The sequence below is a fragment of the Labeo rohita genome, chromosome 18 (genome assembly GCF_022985175.1).
Source record: "Labeo rohita strain BAU-BD-2019 chromosome 18, IGBB_LRoh.1.0, whole genome shotgun sequence".
NCBI classification, from domain to species: Eukaryota; Metazoa; Chordata; class Actinopteri; order Cypriniformes; family Cyprinidae; genus Labeo; species Labeo rohita.
Window position 1 is genome coordinate 5,583,251 of NC_066886.1, and position 16,783 is coordinate 5,600,033.

Sequence of the window (16,783 nt, forward strand, 5' to 3'; positions counted from 1 at the left end):
GCACATGTGACAGATTTGTAGCTGAGATACTGTGTGTAGAAAGTGTTTGTACAAGTGTGTGTGTGTGATGGAGAGAGCCAGGGGTTAGTGTGTGTAATTTAACACTGTTTATCCTCTGCATTCCATTTCCTCCCCTCTGTCTCCGTTCCCAAGGTTCACACCCCCATATCTTGCTCTCTCTCTCTCTCTCTTTCACTCTCCATCTCTCTTGAATCGTATGCATGTGCTTATGTGGGAATGAAAGTTTGATATACGCCACAAATTGGATCTGCTTTCACTCTGCAGTGACACACTGATAGCGACTTTGATAGTGTGCGAGTGTAAAAGAGGTCACTGGAAGGTGACTCATTCATTCGAACAGCCTCTTACCTCGTGAAGTCTCCTTTAGCTTCCTGTGGGAGAAAAAAAAAGACATATCTTAGTATCAATAATGAGTGTTTGATGGTAGACGAGACCGCTTGGAAAGATCGTATCCTCTGATACACAGAACGGTGCTTGTGCGTCTCAGTAGGGGATGTAGTCTCAGCCATCTGGACTAAATCCTCTAAAAGGTCAAACACACACAACATACCTGATACTACACCTGGATCACACATACACAGAGTCATAAAGGAAAACCATATTTCTCCAAAGTATTTCCCTCACATGGATAACTCACAGTACAAAGGAAACATCCGGTTTTAGATTTAAAATAAAGCAGCCTGTCAAGCTGAAATACTGTAGTGACCTGAATATGACTCAGTACACGTGTATTTGAAAGTATGAACTTCATAAAGTTCATTGCAAGGTTTATGAAGGTGAACAAAATGATAAACAGCCCAATGTGATCTTACCTGTAAGATATAAGAGGCCAGTTCAAACACCACCTCGCTGTCCACCTCTATGAGCTCCTGGAGACAGACAGAGAGTAAGAAAGAGACCCTTAAGTTCAGGATCACAGTAGACAGGACATCTCCATTAATCTGTCTCTTATCTTATCTCTCTCTCTTTTAATGACCTGATCTGCTGACTTATCACTGAAGGGTCAATCTAAATCACTTCAGCTATTTCCTGTGTAATCAATAGCAGGACAAAGCCACACACACACACACGTGAGGGGGTTTCTGAAGTGTAGGGGGTCGTGATGACTTCAATGACCAAGTCTAACGGAGCGATTCATTACCTTTGCCTAACACAAGAATTTCAGGAATGTCACACACACACAGTACTGGCATATATTGGAAAGCTGACTCTAGAGTAAAGTGTGAGCAATGAGCTCATGGTGGAATTTGTGGTATGTGACCAGTGACACACACACATATTCACAAACACAGAATGTTTTTGGAAGAATAAAGCACTTTTTAAAAAAAAAACTGGCAGAGTAAAAGCTATTGCAAAAATTTAATTATACTGTTATTATATTTATTATACATAAGCACTACCAAACCACTTCAAATCATTGGGGTTCAAAAGACTGCATTTATTTAATCAAAAATACATAGTACAGTGAAGAGTTAATATAAATATAAATATAAAATATCTATTTCTTTACGCCTACTTCTGATGAGTTCAATTCATTTTGGGTGAATAAAAGTTTTTTTTTTAATACCTTACTGAACCCAAACTTGCAAATATACAGTTGAAGTCAAAAGTTTACATACACCTTGCAGAATGTTAATTATTTTACCAAAATAAGAGGGATCATACAAAATGCATGTTATTTTTTATTTAGTACTGACCTGAAGAAGATATTTCACATGAAAGATGTTCACATGTAGTCCACAAGAGAAAATAATAGTTGAATTTATAAAAATGGCCCTGTTTAAAAGTTCACATACACTTCATTCTTAATACAATGTTGTTACCTGAATATTTGTTTGTTTGTTTAGTGATAGTTTTTCATGAGTTCGTTGTTTGTCCTGAACAGTTAAACTGCCCGCTGTTCTTCAGAAAAATCCTTCAGTTTCCACAAATTCTTTTTTTCAGCATTTTTGTGAATTTGAACACTTTCAAACAATGGCTGTATGATTTTTGAGATCCATCTTTTCACACTGAGGACAACTGAGGGACTCATATGCAACTATTACAGAAGGTTCAAACGCTCACTGATGCGTTAAAAGGAAATACGATGCATTAAGAACACGTAAGTATCTTCTGTAGCTTCTGAAGGGCAGCAGTAAATGAAAAAAAAAGATATTTAGGCAAAACAAGAAAGATGTACACATGCTCAATCTGTTCAAAAGTTTACACCCCTGGCTCTTAATGCACTGTTTCCTTCTGGAGCATCAGTGAGTGTTTGAACTTTCTGTAATAGTTGCAAATGATTCCCTCAGTTGTCCTCAGTGTGAAAAGATGGATATCACAATCATACAGTCATTGTTGGAAAGGGTTCAAATTCACAAAAATGCTTAAAAACCAACAAATCTGTGGGACCTAAAGGAGTTTTCTGAAGAACAACAATCACTAAACAAAGAAACACAGCTGTGGATCATTCATGTAACAACACAGTATTAAGAATCAAGTGTATGTAAACTTTTGAACAGATTCATTTTTATAAATGTAACTATTATTTTCTCTTGCGGACTATATGTAAACGTCTTTTATGTGAAATATCTTATTCAGGTCAGTACTAAATAAAAAACAACATGTATTTTGTATAACTCCCCTTGTTTCATTAAAATAATATACATTTTGCAGATTCTGCAAGGTGTACGTAAACTTTTGACATCAACTGTATGTATTATAATTGTAATATATGTTAATACACGTGCAAGTGAAAAGCTTGGTACTCTGCACATTTTTATAATGCCATCAGTCAATCAGTTTTGCCATGATGTAATTTTCCAGAGAAATCTGTAACGTGGCATTAATGGCTAAAGTGCTCCATGGGCACAGATGAAAAAGTAACAAACGGATGTAAAGGGGCATTAGCTAATACTGCCCTCTAGTGATAGAACAGTGACAACAACTTACCTTATAGATGCAGGACTTTGCATTGAGGAAGAACAACTCTATTGTGGCATTGTCCTTAAGGTAAGAGATACTTTCTATGTAGAACCTGTAAAAGAAAAAATAACATGCACATCAAAAAATGTCTAAAGTTTAAAAACATAAGTTACATTCACACAGTCTTTATATTAAGATCGGCAAACATGATTGTTTAGTTATGAATGTGATTCAGAATTGTTCAGTATGAGCAACCAATTCTGATTCCACTTTAGCAGGTTCATTGAGACTGAATGAACTCACTGAAAGAAACAATGTATACGCAGACCCAAAGACCAATCACTAGAGGGCATCATAAACGCTTGCATTATCCTCTCGCTGTCGCCTTCCCTCAAAAAGAAAACAATTTCCACTGTGCAAGCTTCATTTAGCACTCACAATAGAGTTAGTGGAAACTACAACAACAACAAATAAACACATAAATAAGTAATCGTCTCAAAATCAGCATAAATAAATAAGTGCTCTCAGCATGTCGTTTCATTTCAGCTGAAGGCTCTTGCTGTGACATTCATACGTTGTTACACAGACACGCACACATATATGTACAAATGCATGTAAACTGATAATATGACCTTGAACATACACTGAGGCATACACTGAACTTAAACTGAACCCTACGACCAATGATACACGAAGACGCATGCTTTGACTGTTTAAAGGAGCGAGAGGAATGAGAAAGACGAGTGAAAGTGAGAGAGATTAAAGTGATTAAAACTGTATTGACAGCTGGTTTAATTTGAGATGTGAGTGAGACAGAGTCTTACACGCATCAAAGACTTTAGCTCACTCCAATCAATAGCCTAATCACGAGCAAAAAAGAACAACACACACATACACACTGATGCACACAGGACATCATGCATGCATTAAAAATGGGCCTCTGCTCCAATTTAAACTGCACTGACGTGCAATAGCTGAAGCAGAAGACATACAACTCTGCATGTAGCTATTAGAGTAAAATGCATGCGTGCGTATGTGTGCATTTAAGTGTTTGTGTCTCTGCATGACCCAGAAAAGCAAAGTGATGCAAGTGGAATAGACTGAAAGAGAGAAAAGCAATTCAAGTGTGTCCCAACAAATGGGTGAAATGCTGGGCTATTTTAATGCCGAGCTTGACAGCAATAAACCAGCATCCACCCACAGCGAGCGTGGTGATGTATGACTGTGTGCTGATTGCGAGGAAGCATACAAATGCACCCACTTTGACTCTCTCGCACACACAGAGTCATACAAACAAACACACACGAGTAATAAATACACTGGCTGTTCTTTGTACTGGTCATATTTTGAAGCAGATGCAATTAAAATCTAAACGAATCAACCCTCCCAGCAGATATCTGCTCATGCTCTGCAATTCAAACACAGTCTGATTAACACTCTGCTGTTGCCATGGTGCTCAAATTGCTGGGGGTGTTAATGACAGCAACGGTGGATTGTGATTGGCTGTGTTTTCGGTAACTGCCAGTGAGATGTGGTTTACTGACCCTGCTAATTTGAAACCATAAACAAATATACACACAAACCCCCCAACAAGAAAACACTCTGATCAAAGTGTTGACACTAATTCATTCTGAAAGTGTTAAGTGTTTTCTTTTTTAATATTCAGCTGGGAAGTAATATGGATGTTTCTCTTTTGTTCTCTCTGTTTTCTATTTGAATATATTTTAAAATGTAATTTATTCCAGTGATCAAAGCTAAATTTTCAGCATCATTACTTCAGTCTTCAATGTCAAATATATGTCACTTATATTATAGAAATTAATACTTTTATTTAGCAAGGATGCTTTAAATTGATCAAAAATGATGCTAAAGACATTTATATAGTTACAAAAGATTTTGGTTTCAGATAAATGCTGTTTTTCTGAACTTTCTATTCATTAAAGAAACCTGAAAAAATTCTATTTAGCTGTTTTCAACATAATAAATGTTTTTTTGAGCAGCAAATCTGAGTATTGGAATGATTTTTGAAGGATCATGTGACTGGAACAATGATGCAAAAAATTCAGCTTTGAAATCACAGAAATGAATAACATTTTAAAATATATTCAAATAAAAAACTGTTGTTTTAAATAGTAAAAAATATTTCAAAATGTAACTGTTTTCCTGTATTTTGAATCCAATAAACAGACTTGGTGAGCAAAAGAGACTTCTTTAAAAAACTTTAAAAATCTTACTGTCCAAATTTTTTTGACTCGTAGTGTATATTATATTACATATTATTTGTATTATAAATAAATAAAATAATTTTTGAATAAATAAATTAATATATATGTATTTTACATAATTTATATTATTAATAATAAATAAATAAAAAGTATGTATGCATGTGAGTATATATATAAAAATTATTGTGTTTTTGCTGCAGCTGTACTTACCTAACGCAGAAGTAAAGCACAATGGGTCCAGATTTCTTCGGAAATTCGTGTTCCAGAACACGACGATCTAACTGCAACCAGCTGAAATGACCCCTGAAACACAGCCCAAGAGAAATGACTGATAGCATCTGTAACAGCAACCGGAAATGTCTTCCAACATCTTACAATGTCTCATTCATAGTGCCACATAACGTCATAAAACATTATGTGAAAAATGAGCCACAAGAGGGCCGTTTTATGTTCAAGATGTCATCGCATGTGCATTTTCATGCATAATTTAGCCAGTGATGACAAAAACAAAAGCACTCGGGTAAATATTGCACTGATATTCCATTGCACACAGATGCATCATCTTTAACATGTAATTATAAGTCTAAAAGTAGATTCTACTTATGACATTATAAGTATATATATTTAAACATTTCTCTATTTTTTTTACCATTATTTTGATTAGCATGCAACGTGTTCTAGTGTTCAAGTTGCTATGCAGATACTGCAGTGCTCTGGGTAGAACAATATTAGTACGGATGCTTGTACCACTGACAAGCAACAACACCATGTGTTTTAAATTGTGTTTGTATAGGGAAATGATTCTGCCTCTTTAACTCACTCTGTGTGCCTGTTTCTGACAGAAATGCCTTTGCCCATTTGCATGTTGTCCTTGGCGAATGCAAACTGTCAACCCCTTGTTGGGAAGGATGTACAGCGGGACGGATCAAAGGTCACCAGACAACATTTCAAAATCTTTGGAAACTACAAATAACACATTCCCCCAAGCAGTGAGAACAGACGGGACGCTTCTCGAGCGAGTGTGTGCGTGTGTGCCTTAAAGAAATCATGCGAGGATACATCTAACAAATGTCGCACAGCGGTAGGGCACACTGTGTAGGACTAAATGAAGTGCAGGTTGTCACAGAAAGTGAAGAGGGGAGAAAGAGGAAAGCCAATCATCTCCCTGTGGAATTATCACAGCATGTTCTCTCATCCAGTCTTGGCACAGTCAAAGAGCTGAACTGTTCATGATTACACCTTTTCTCATAGGTTAGAAAAGACAGAAGATGGGATGTCTTGGGTATACGTACGTCTCATCTACATAAGAGATTCCAAAATATTCCTTCTCCTTGAGGTTGAAATGGGACGCCACCAGGTCCAGAAGATCCTTCGCCATTAGCTTGGGCTGAGAAAGACAGGGAAAAAAATAGGATTCATCACAAAAGAGATCTTTTGGTTTAAAACGTACACACACAGACACAAGGTCAGCGAGTTGGCAGGCTGTGAGCGTTGTATTCTGATGAGTATTGATGCACTGCAGTGACTCTGCAATTTCAAGCCGACTCTGTCTGTCTGCAGTCTGTGTGTGTTGCATCTTGAACAGGGCTTGATTTGATGCACAAACAAACAAAACGAAATATGCTCATACAATTGAGAAATTAGCTTTTCTGAGAAGGATTGATCATTATTTTTAATAATACAAAAGATATACAAAGTTTTTGACTTAGCAGCACTGACACATACCCAGAACAATCTGGAAAACAGCTGTCACACAGTCTCTGATACTGCAAGCTCGGGGCTTTCCCTGTGTGTGTAAGCGAGTGTAAAGTGTGTTAGAGCCAGTGTGTGGTAAACCATGGGTGTGTCACTGGCTTTGAGCGTAGACACTGAAATCACTGGTGTCCTGGAACATCTTTATACAGCTTACCAACCTACCAATATATGAGTAGATAGCCTTTAACTTCTCTTGACATCTATGTCATATTTAAAATATGTGACCCTGGACCACAAAACCCATCATAAGGTTCAATTCTTTAAAACTGTGATTTACACTGATTTAAATGAGCTTTCCATTGATGTATGGTTTGTTAGGATAGGACAATATTTGGATGAGATTATTTGAAAATCTGGAATCTAAGGGTGCAAAAAAATCCAAATATTGAGAAAAAGTTCTTAGCAATACATATTGCTAAAATTAAGTAAAATCAAAAATTAAGTTCCGATATATTTACGGTAGGAAATTTACAAAACATCTTCATGGAACATAATCTTTATTTGATATCCTAATGATTTTTGGGATAAAAGAAAAATCGATAATTTTAACCCATGCAACATACTGTTGACTACTGCTACAAATATGCTTGTGCAACTTACAGCTGGTTTTCTGCTCCAGGGTGACATTTATTTGATCAAAATGCCATTATGCAAGTGTTCAGTGTTACATGATCCTTCAGAAATCATTCTAATATACTTGTTGGTGTTTAAGAAACATTTCTTCTTATCAGTGTTAAAAACAGTTGTAAACTTGTACAGTTTTGTGTGTTTACAAGGCTCTGGCAGTTCTTTGTATAAGGTCTATCTGTATTTATGCGTGCATACTTATTATTTACAAAATCATATGTTAATAAAACACTGAACGAAAGCACTGAAAAGAGTCAGAGAAAGATCAAAACAGTCAAATCGATTTAAACAAGATGTGTACTCGATATACACATGCATTGTGTGCATGAGCCTGTGTTCAAAACATTTTAATTACTGTTTCGGTTTCAACACAGGCCATTTTGAATTAAAAACACACATGAATACAGACACACACACACACACACACATGCACACACACACAGAGCAACAACTCTCTTTATAAGAGAGCCAACCTACCCACACAGCCTAAAAATAGCACAGCAAAATCTGGAGCAAAAGTACAATCACTGCCACAACCTCAGCTTATGAAAGGAAAGAATGAAAGAAGGAGAAACAGGAAAGAACGAGGGGTAGATTACAGCCTGTAGAATTACAAGATCATCATTATTTATGTTTTGCAGCAAGAAATTTTACACTGTAATGTCATCTAGATAAAGCTTTGAACGAAGGTAGTTCTTAGTTGTTGCAAAACCTAGTGAGCTGCCTACCTAGATAACACTTAGAGTTACTGGAGCATAAAAGCACAACAGAAATCAGAGTTTAGTTCCTGTGTGATTTTCCCAGGACTTTGCGAAAAACCATGCATTAGAATTGTTAGCTAAATAACATTTATGGACTCCACAGACTCTCATATTGAGCTCCCAGAAGGTAGTTTCCTATGTAGAGCGCAGAAAATGGAAGGTTTTGGAGCTGTTGTGTCAGAAGCAAAGCATCATCATACAGCTTTAAAAAACCTCAACGTCTACCGAGACTGCAATTACGGTCCTCTCTGATTCACCACCCTCCCTTCATGTCTGATCTCAAAAACCCAGCTTTCAGCAAGACATGCTGTTTTAGATTTTCTTTTATCTTTTATGGCATTAACATTGTGGTTAATCACAAATGAAACAGCCAATATTGTGAGAGTGTTTACCTCTGGTTCTTCAGGTGAGACTTGCAATTCTACCACATCAATCAATTGGCACATTTAATCTCATCATCCAAAAGCAACATGGTGTGAAACAGCTTCCTCATTTAGCCAAAGCGAGTGTGTAAGTGTGTGTCTGCGGTAAGAAGAGGAAGTGGGTTTAATATGACCGCAATCTTCAATCTGGACCCATTTGTGGTGGTTTATGTGTTTGTAGAGTTGAAAAAAGATGGCTAAAATGCAAACCGTATCCATTTTCTTAAAGAACAGCAATATATTTGATCTCTTTCCGCTTCATTCTCTTTCTGTTTTGCCTCCAGACTTAATTATGACGGTTACTGATATAATAACTTGTTCAGAGTCTCTGAAATGTGTAGATAAGAAGGATAAAGAAGTATTAATATCCTGTTAGTGAGTGTTAGGGGCCATCAATATGAGCGCTATATGGTTTTAACAGATTTAACGTGGGCTGGCTATCATCTCCTCTCTGCCATTACACTTACTGAGGCTGATGCAAATCACAGACATATGTTTCCACACGGAGGAGCATGTGATAGCGCGTGTGGCCGTGAGGAAGAATATCCGGACTGTTGTGATTTAATATCATTAAACAGTGGGTGTCTGATCAGGACGGAAGAGCGATGACAAGAACACACGCCGTCAGGTCTCGTCAGGTCTAGATCACAGAGATGAGAGATGTGAGTCGGCTTTCATCACACGGAATGACTTCAGCACAATGTAACGCTAGGGTTTTTCTTCAGCATTTATCGCTGTTAAAACACATGTTGATCTGGTTCAAGAATGCAGACTAGATAGTGTGCTTCTCTAAAGCCGCCTGTATACCGTAAAATAACAGGATTCAAATCTGAAACTGTAATTATATAACAAAGGTGCATTTACGCAGAGGTTTTTTACACTTACATTATTCCATTGTTCCAAATTAAAGTGAGCTACCTTGTTGCCTATTGTCTACACAGGCAGTTACCTTCAGATACAAAACTAAACAAGTGTATGATTTGAAACGCTACGCATATACACAGCACAAACCAGTGTTAATTTTGTTAACAAACGATTTTCGCTATAATTTTCATCAACAACATTTTTTCACAGATGATAACGAGGCTATAACAAAACAAAAACTCTTTTGAATGACAGAAACTATGACGACAACAAATAAAAACGAGACAAAAATGTTAGGGAGGGATGATTTGGGAAGAGATTCATTCAGAACAAATCTGCTGTGTGGTTAGGAGGTTAGGTGCGTACATTTGAACTGTATCATAGCCAACTGATCTATCCAGCGGGACATAAGCTAGCATACATTTGCTGCACGTCTCATAAAACGTTAAAAAATGCCAATATCTGGGAGTAAAAGAAGAGCAGACTTATGGATAAATTTGACATTGCATGAATAGAGGAGTACACAAAAAAATGATGCTTAATTGCCCGTTTTGATTAGTTTTTATGTAAACACACCCAGTTACAACTTGAACGTAAACAGCTGGAAGAATATCGGACATTGATGTATCAGTATTGTATCAGTACATTGCATCCGTGCATTTGGTTTTAAAGGGACAGCAGCCTAATTTGGTTGCTATTGTCTGTGGCATGTTAATCAAGAAACAAATAATAAGACAGAAATCACTCACTGCTCTTGACTGAATCACTTATTAGCCCTAGCAAAGTTAATCTAAATTTATTTATATAAATAAATATGTGACATTGGACCACAAAACCGCACAGGTATATTTGTAGCAATAGCCAAAAATACATTGTATGTGTCAAGATTATCGAAATCATTAGGATATTAAGTAAAGATCATGTAGATATGAAGATATTTTGTAAATTTCCTACCATAAATATATCAAAACTTAATTTTTGTTTAGTAATATGCATCGCTAAGAACTTCTTTTGGACAACTTTAAAGGCGATTTTCTCAATAATTAGATTTTTGTGCACCGTTAGATTCCAGATTTTCAAATAGTTGTATCTCGACCAAATATTGTTATACCCTGACAAACCATACATCAATGGAAAGCTTATATATTCAATTTTCAGATGACGTATAAATCTCAAATTTCAAAAAATGTACCCTTATGACTGGTTTTGTGGTCAAGGGTCACATATGTCTGCATGAAAGAATGAAGAATGTAGTAAACAAGTTATATAGCCTACAGTATATAACCACTGGTATTTTATTCAAAAGAAGACCATGTTCTTTGTTTCTTTATGAGAAGTGGTTTCATTTAATTTTAATATAAAGGCATGTTGCGTGTCACAGCAGTTAAATCTGTGTCTATCATGATAAAACCTTAATATCAAACCTATACAATGAGTTTGGTCATTTTAGAGAAATACTTAATAAATGCATTACACTGCAACTAAACCTATTCAATTGTAATCTGCAGATTTGGTCGACTAAAATCTTATGAGACTAAACTATGACTAAAATGTGACTAAAACTAAATGGCATTTTAGTCAAAAGAATATGACTAAGACTAAATCAAATTTGCTGTCAAAATTACAAACACACATTTATTTTAGCCGTTAAACGGTTATAAAATTTTAGCTAACTTTTCTTTCATTTTGTCTGCAAACTTGGATTTATTTTTTCACCAAGTGTTCCAATACATTCTGTAATTGCTCTGATGCCAATTTGGCCAAAAAAAGGTATCTAAGAGATACCTAACAAGCCTAAAACTCAGACCTTATAGTAGTTTAAGTGTATCACCTCGCACCTCAAACTCAAAGGTCTGTCTTTTCAAGAAAGGCCAAATATGCTCTTGTCAAACTTGTAAGCTCCTGACAGACAGTGTAAATTACAGCTGAGAGGAAGGACCAAGCTAGGACAGCACCTGCTTTGACTTACCACAGAAAATGACGAATACACGCGCTAAACGCACATCACTCAGAAAATTACAGCCTGCTGTGGAGAGACAGGTGGGTGATGCTAACAAGCAGTTAGACATCTGAAAAAGAGAGCAAGATTATACAACTTGGGAAAAAATCTGAACAAGACTGTTGACAGCTCTTGTACTGTAAGACTGTCTACCTTGCTATAAACCAAAGTCATGTCAAAACTGCCAACAGAACATAAAAAGGAAACGAAAACGTACCTCTACTAAAGCTAATTCAAACTAAATGATTTCAACAGCATTGCATGAAAATAAGCCCACAAATGATGAGACAGCAGCAATGTTCAGTCTCTAAAGGGACTATAAAATCATTCACAAAGATATCGCACAATGTAAGATCATCCACGATAACCTTCAGAATGGTACATCGCCTCTAATGAGGCGAGGAAGAAGGGAAGAGGAAGCAGTTAAATGAGGCTACAAAAAGATCCAACAGAGACCCATCAGGAAAACCGAACTAGACAATGACTTCACTGCTGCGTATGTAAGATGTCTCACATCTTAAAGGCTGAATTTTTTTTTTACATTTGTTATTGGCTTTAAATTAAAAAAATACTATCTACCCCAGTTTCCACAAAACATCGCACCATAGTTTGTATTTAATTTTCATAAAAAGAAAATAAGGCTATGCAAAACTGCCACAGTTGGAAATTCCTCTGTTTAAATTTTAATCAAGTTAGTTATCCCTTTTGGTCCTTTCGGCAAGCAAATTATGCTTGTCTCCAAATGTAAAATTCAACACAACACAACTGCTCTTACAGAAAAAGGGAAGAGCTGTTCCTCAAGGAACATGCAGAAAAAACTAACTTGGAAAAACAGCAGAATTCTCAATGGCGCGATTAACCTACACAACCTTCTCCAGAACATCCGCCCACATGGAGGAAGAGAGAGAGGAGGAAAAAGACAAGTCAGAAAGCAGAAAGAACCGACTAAATCTTTTACCCAGTGCAAAAAGAGCATACATCTAAGTACTCATGACTAAAGTAGGACAAATGTGTAAAGATTATGGAATAAGCGTCTCTACAACAGCTCAATAAATCAGAACTGTAGAGACACTGACTACCCCTCTGCCTCATCCCTTCTTTTTTCTATCCCTACCTGGAAATCCCCTCTTACCTGATTGTTAAGGACTCTTTCACCTCCTCTCTTTTCTAGATTTCTCTGTTTATCAGATCGAAACTGCAACCGCAATCAACTCAACCAGCATTTTAGAGTGTGTGTGGAAAATAAGAGATGGAGGAGGCTGAGAAATTACATTTCTCCAACTATGATGGAGTTTAAACTGGATTGAAGTCTAGAGGAATCAGGTCACCTAACCGCACCTGACAGGCATGAAAGAGCGAGAGAACATTAAAGAGAGAGAGACACAAATAGAACTGAACTGAGCAGGACAGAACAAAATAATAAACAATAGTAAAGAAAAATAAAGACATCAGAAAAGAAAATGTAACAGAAAGCAAAGCAAAATATAAGAGGAGATAACATAAAAGAATCAAATCAGTGTTATAAAAGTTTTGAAATTTAAATAAGCTGAAATAAAATCAAATATAAATATTAGATTAAAAAATTAAATATTAAATATGATACTGAAATAAAATAAGTTGAAGTACAAAAATTACTAAAACTACAACAAACAAAATAAATAAAACCTATACAGAAATATACAAACTACACAGGCAGATAAAATTACCACATGAAAATACAAAAACAAAAGCTAATTCAAGATAATAAATAATAAACACTATAATCGCAAGTCAAAAGTTTACATTGCAGAATCTGCAAAATTATTTTGCCAAAATAAGAGGGATCATACAAAATGCATGTTATTTTTTATTTAGTACTAACCTGAGTAAGATATTTCACATTAAAGACATTTACATTTAGCCACAAGAGAAAATAATAGCTGGAATTTATAATAATGACCCCGTTCAAACGTTTACATACTTTTTTGTTACCTGAATGATCCACAGCTGTGTTTTTTTTTTTTTTTGTTTAGTGATAGGTGTTCACAAGTCCTGAACAGTTAAACTGGCCACTGTTCATCAGAAAACTCCTTCAGGTCCCACAGATTCTTTGGTTTTTCAGCATTGTTGTGTATTTGAGTCGTTGTCTCTTTCCAACAACAACTACATGATTTTGAGATCTATCAATTTGACTAAATATCTTTTTTTAATTTTTCATTTAGTACTGCCTTTCAGAAGCTACAGAAGATACTTACATGTTTCCCAGAATACAAAAGAAGTTTTCAACTTTTCAGACAGAAACGAATACAAAAAAACAGAATGGAAAAAAACAGAACAGAATAAAAAAAGAAAAAATATTATAACTTCAAAAATGATAGAAGTTGTTTCTTTTTTTTTTTCAGTGACTGAGAGGCAGACGTTTGTTCAGTGACTGAGATGCCACAGGCATTGTTTACCTCATGATTAGGGATTTCCTGAGAAAGTTCATATGAGTATGAGTGTTGAGGAAACAGAGCAGTGCTGAGGAGACACTTCTGTTTATATTGAGGTCTGAGGGCTGATGGGGCATGGGAGACAGACAGGGTTGTTATGGAAACTAAACTCATCCTGAGAGAAGATGTTTGTGTTCTAATAGAAGGATTTATGGAGTGCTTTGCTCAGGAGGGGGCCGCTGTATGCGTGATTGGGTAGGTGACTTAAGAGGCTGCTGGTTTGGGTTGTTATAGGAACCTAAACCTGCCAGATTGACTATTAGTGGTGCTGATGTTTAAAAGACACTTGAGAGACATATGCACAAACATAAGACAGAGTTCAGGTCAGGGTGAACTAATCTCAGGGTCTGTTTAGCTGTGAAATCGGAGTCATATTACATTTGCACACACTGAGCAAACATTCAAACTCATACATGCACATGGACTGATAAAGAACCCCCTATTTCCACAAGACATTAATTAAGTCTCAGAGGAACAATGAGGATTTCCCTTCTCAGACAAACAAGAGGAAACCTGATGTCTTTATTGCAAAAACACACACCAAAACTTCACACCTATATATTTCAGCAGTTATACAATTTTCATAATTTTTTACTAATACTGGACATTGTTAAACAGAATCAATTTACCAACTGAAAACCTATAACATCATATTTGGGTCATGTTTGCCATTATCTGAATGGTTGTAAATGAAAAGTATGTTGTCTTACCTGTACCAGGAGCTCCAATTTCCTGTCATCCAGGAGATGGACCTGACATCTCCGCCCTTCCGTCATCTGTTGTGGAGAGAGAGAGAGAGAGAGAGAGAGAGAGAGAGATTAGTGAAAGCACATTCACAGCAGGGTGAAATCAACTGTAAATACTAGGTCATGGTGACATGACAAAAATAGAAACTCTCCTTACACACATGCAGCGCGATTCCCAGTCAAGCAGCAGAACGCAATTTCATTCACTCCCCACACACACTTTTAAACTAAATTATCTCACACTTCAGTGCTGATGCTGAGTAGCTATGATTGTTTTTTTGATGTTTAAGTGTATTTTGCTTAAAATCCTTATAGTTCAAATATATATTAACTGCAGACACACTTAACATGGCTACCACCAATTTTAGAAATCATATTATAAAACAAATAATAAAAAGAGGTAAAAGGCATGTAGTTTCACATACAGAGTACTTGCACACTTTTATGGTTAGAGATGAGATAATGACTACTACTTTCTAGGGGTCGGCCTGGCCAATTATCGGCACTGATATTATGCATTTTTATGGTTATCGGTACCGATAAGACAATTTGAAGATAAAATAATTTTAGATAATTTAAACTTCCTTGTTATTCTTAATTTTGACATTAAATTTAAATTTTTACACCAGCCAAATATATTTTTCGGTCAACTTCTACTACTTTCTATCTAAAAACACTTGTTATTTTAACTCTTCTACACTTTGCAGATTTTTTGAATGACATATAAAGCAACCAACCACATCTTCCTTTTTTTAAACTTGTTGTTTAAGGTAAGGTTTACCTGAAACTGCTAATACCATGAGCACTAAAAAAAACATCAAAACAGCGGCTTTTACTAAGAAGACCAACTTTGGAATCATAATTCTGTTCTAGACCCCACTGACTCTCATTTTAAGTATAAAAACAGTCAATTTTTACTCATTTCTACTCTTGAAAGAGATATTTTGAATTTGGACTGCAGCAACGTTACCCATTTAAACCGCTAGTTGTCAGCAATTCATACTGCACTTTTAAAGCTTTTATTTTGATGGAAACGGCAGAAGAGCTTTTATTTTGACAGAAAACTCCAGCTTTAGTAACGCGTCTCGCTACAAATCTAGTGAAATGCTGTAATCATTTGCTCCGAAAATAAAGCATAACTGATGGCCGCTACATTCCCAAACACGCGCTAAATTCACAGCACATGCAACGAGTTCACTGAATTCATTCACGGACCGGAGATGTTCTGAGCCGTGGAAAACACCAAATCACGAGCTGGTCGCTTGAACGAAGTGCGCGCTTTGCTTTGAAACGCACAGCGAAAACAGACTTTGAAGGGATTAGCCATATTGTGTTTTTGGTTTTGGTTTTTTTGACAGATAACGTGGCAATAATGGCCAAAAACACAACTTTAAAGACCTTTTATGTTAGAATAAGAATGTATATTAAAAACTCCACTTTTGCCCAGAAGATCTATCGTTTCATATCGTCATGTGACCACGATGCAATATTGACAATACTGTTACATCCCTACTCAAAACTGCAGTTAACGTATATGTATTGTATATATGTCACAAGCACACACATCACACATAAGCTTCTATTTGAAATTCATCACCGCCTAGAGATCAGGGCTTACAGCTGCTGTTAATATCCGTGTTAATATAAAACTCCCCTCAACCATCACTAATTGATGAAAGAGGGATCGTGCCATGTCAGTTCGTATAGATACCTTCACCATCGCACAATCTGATTAGCGCTTTGATTGCCATCTGCCATGGTGAGTAATGTCTCTTTTTATCTTTTTAAACCACAGAGGCCTGCTCATAATTAATATTAAATTGAATCTGCAAGAAAAACAAACACACTAACAACACACTTTCCTCCAGGGTAAAATGAGTATGTGCATTCAGAAGTCTTCCCACAGGGTGTTCGCAGTCCAGACGCATTTCACCTATGATACATGTCTGGAGTTACTATGGTCCGCACGCTCCTATCGTTTGATCTCA

At 36.2% G+C, this 16,783-nt stretch overlaps 1 protein-coding gene across 1 annotated transcript in view; it reads right to left on the minus strand.

The window, feature by feature from the left end:
• frmd4a (FERM domain containing 4A) overlaps nt 1–16,783 on the minus strand; it is an 80,715-nt gene that overhangs the window by 31,313 nt on the left and 32,619 nt on the right. The window contains 6 exon segments of the mRNA XM_051135203.1: nt 370–392; nt 834–890; nt 2,953–3,037; nt 5,361–5,453; nt 6,443–6,537; nt 14,760–14,825. Of these exon segments, the coding sequence (XP_050991160.1) occupies nt 370–392; nt 834–890; nt 2,953–3,037; nt 5,361–5,453; nt 6,443–6,537; nt 14,760–14,825 (419 nt within the window).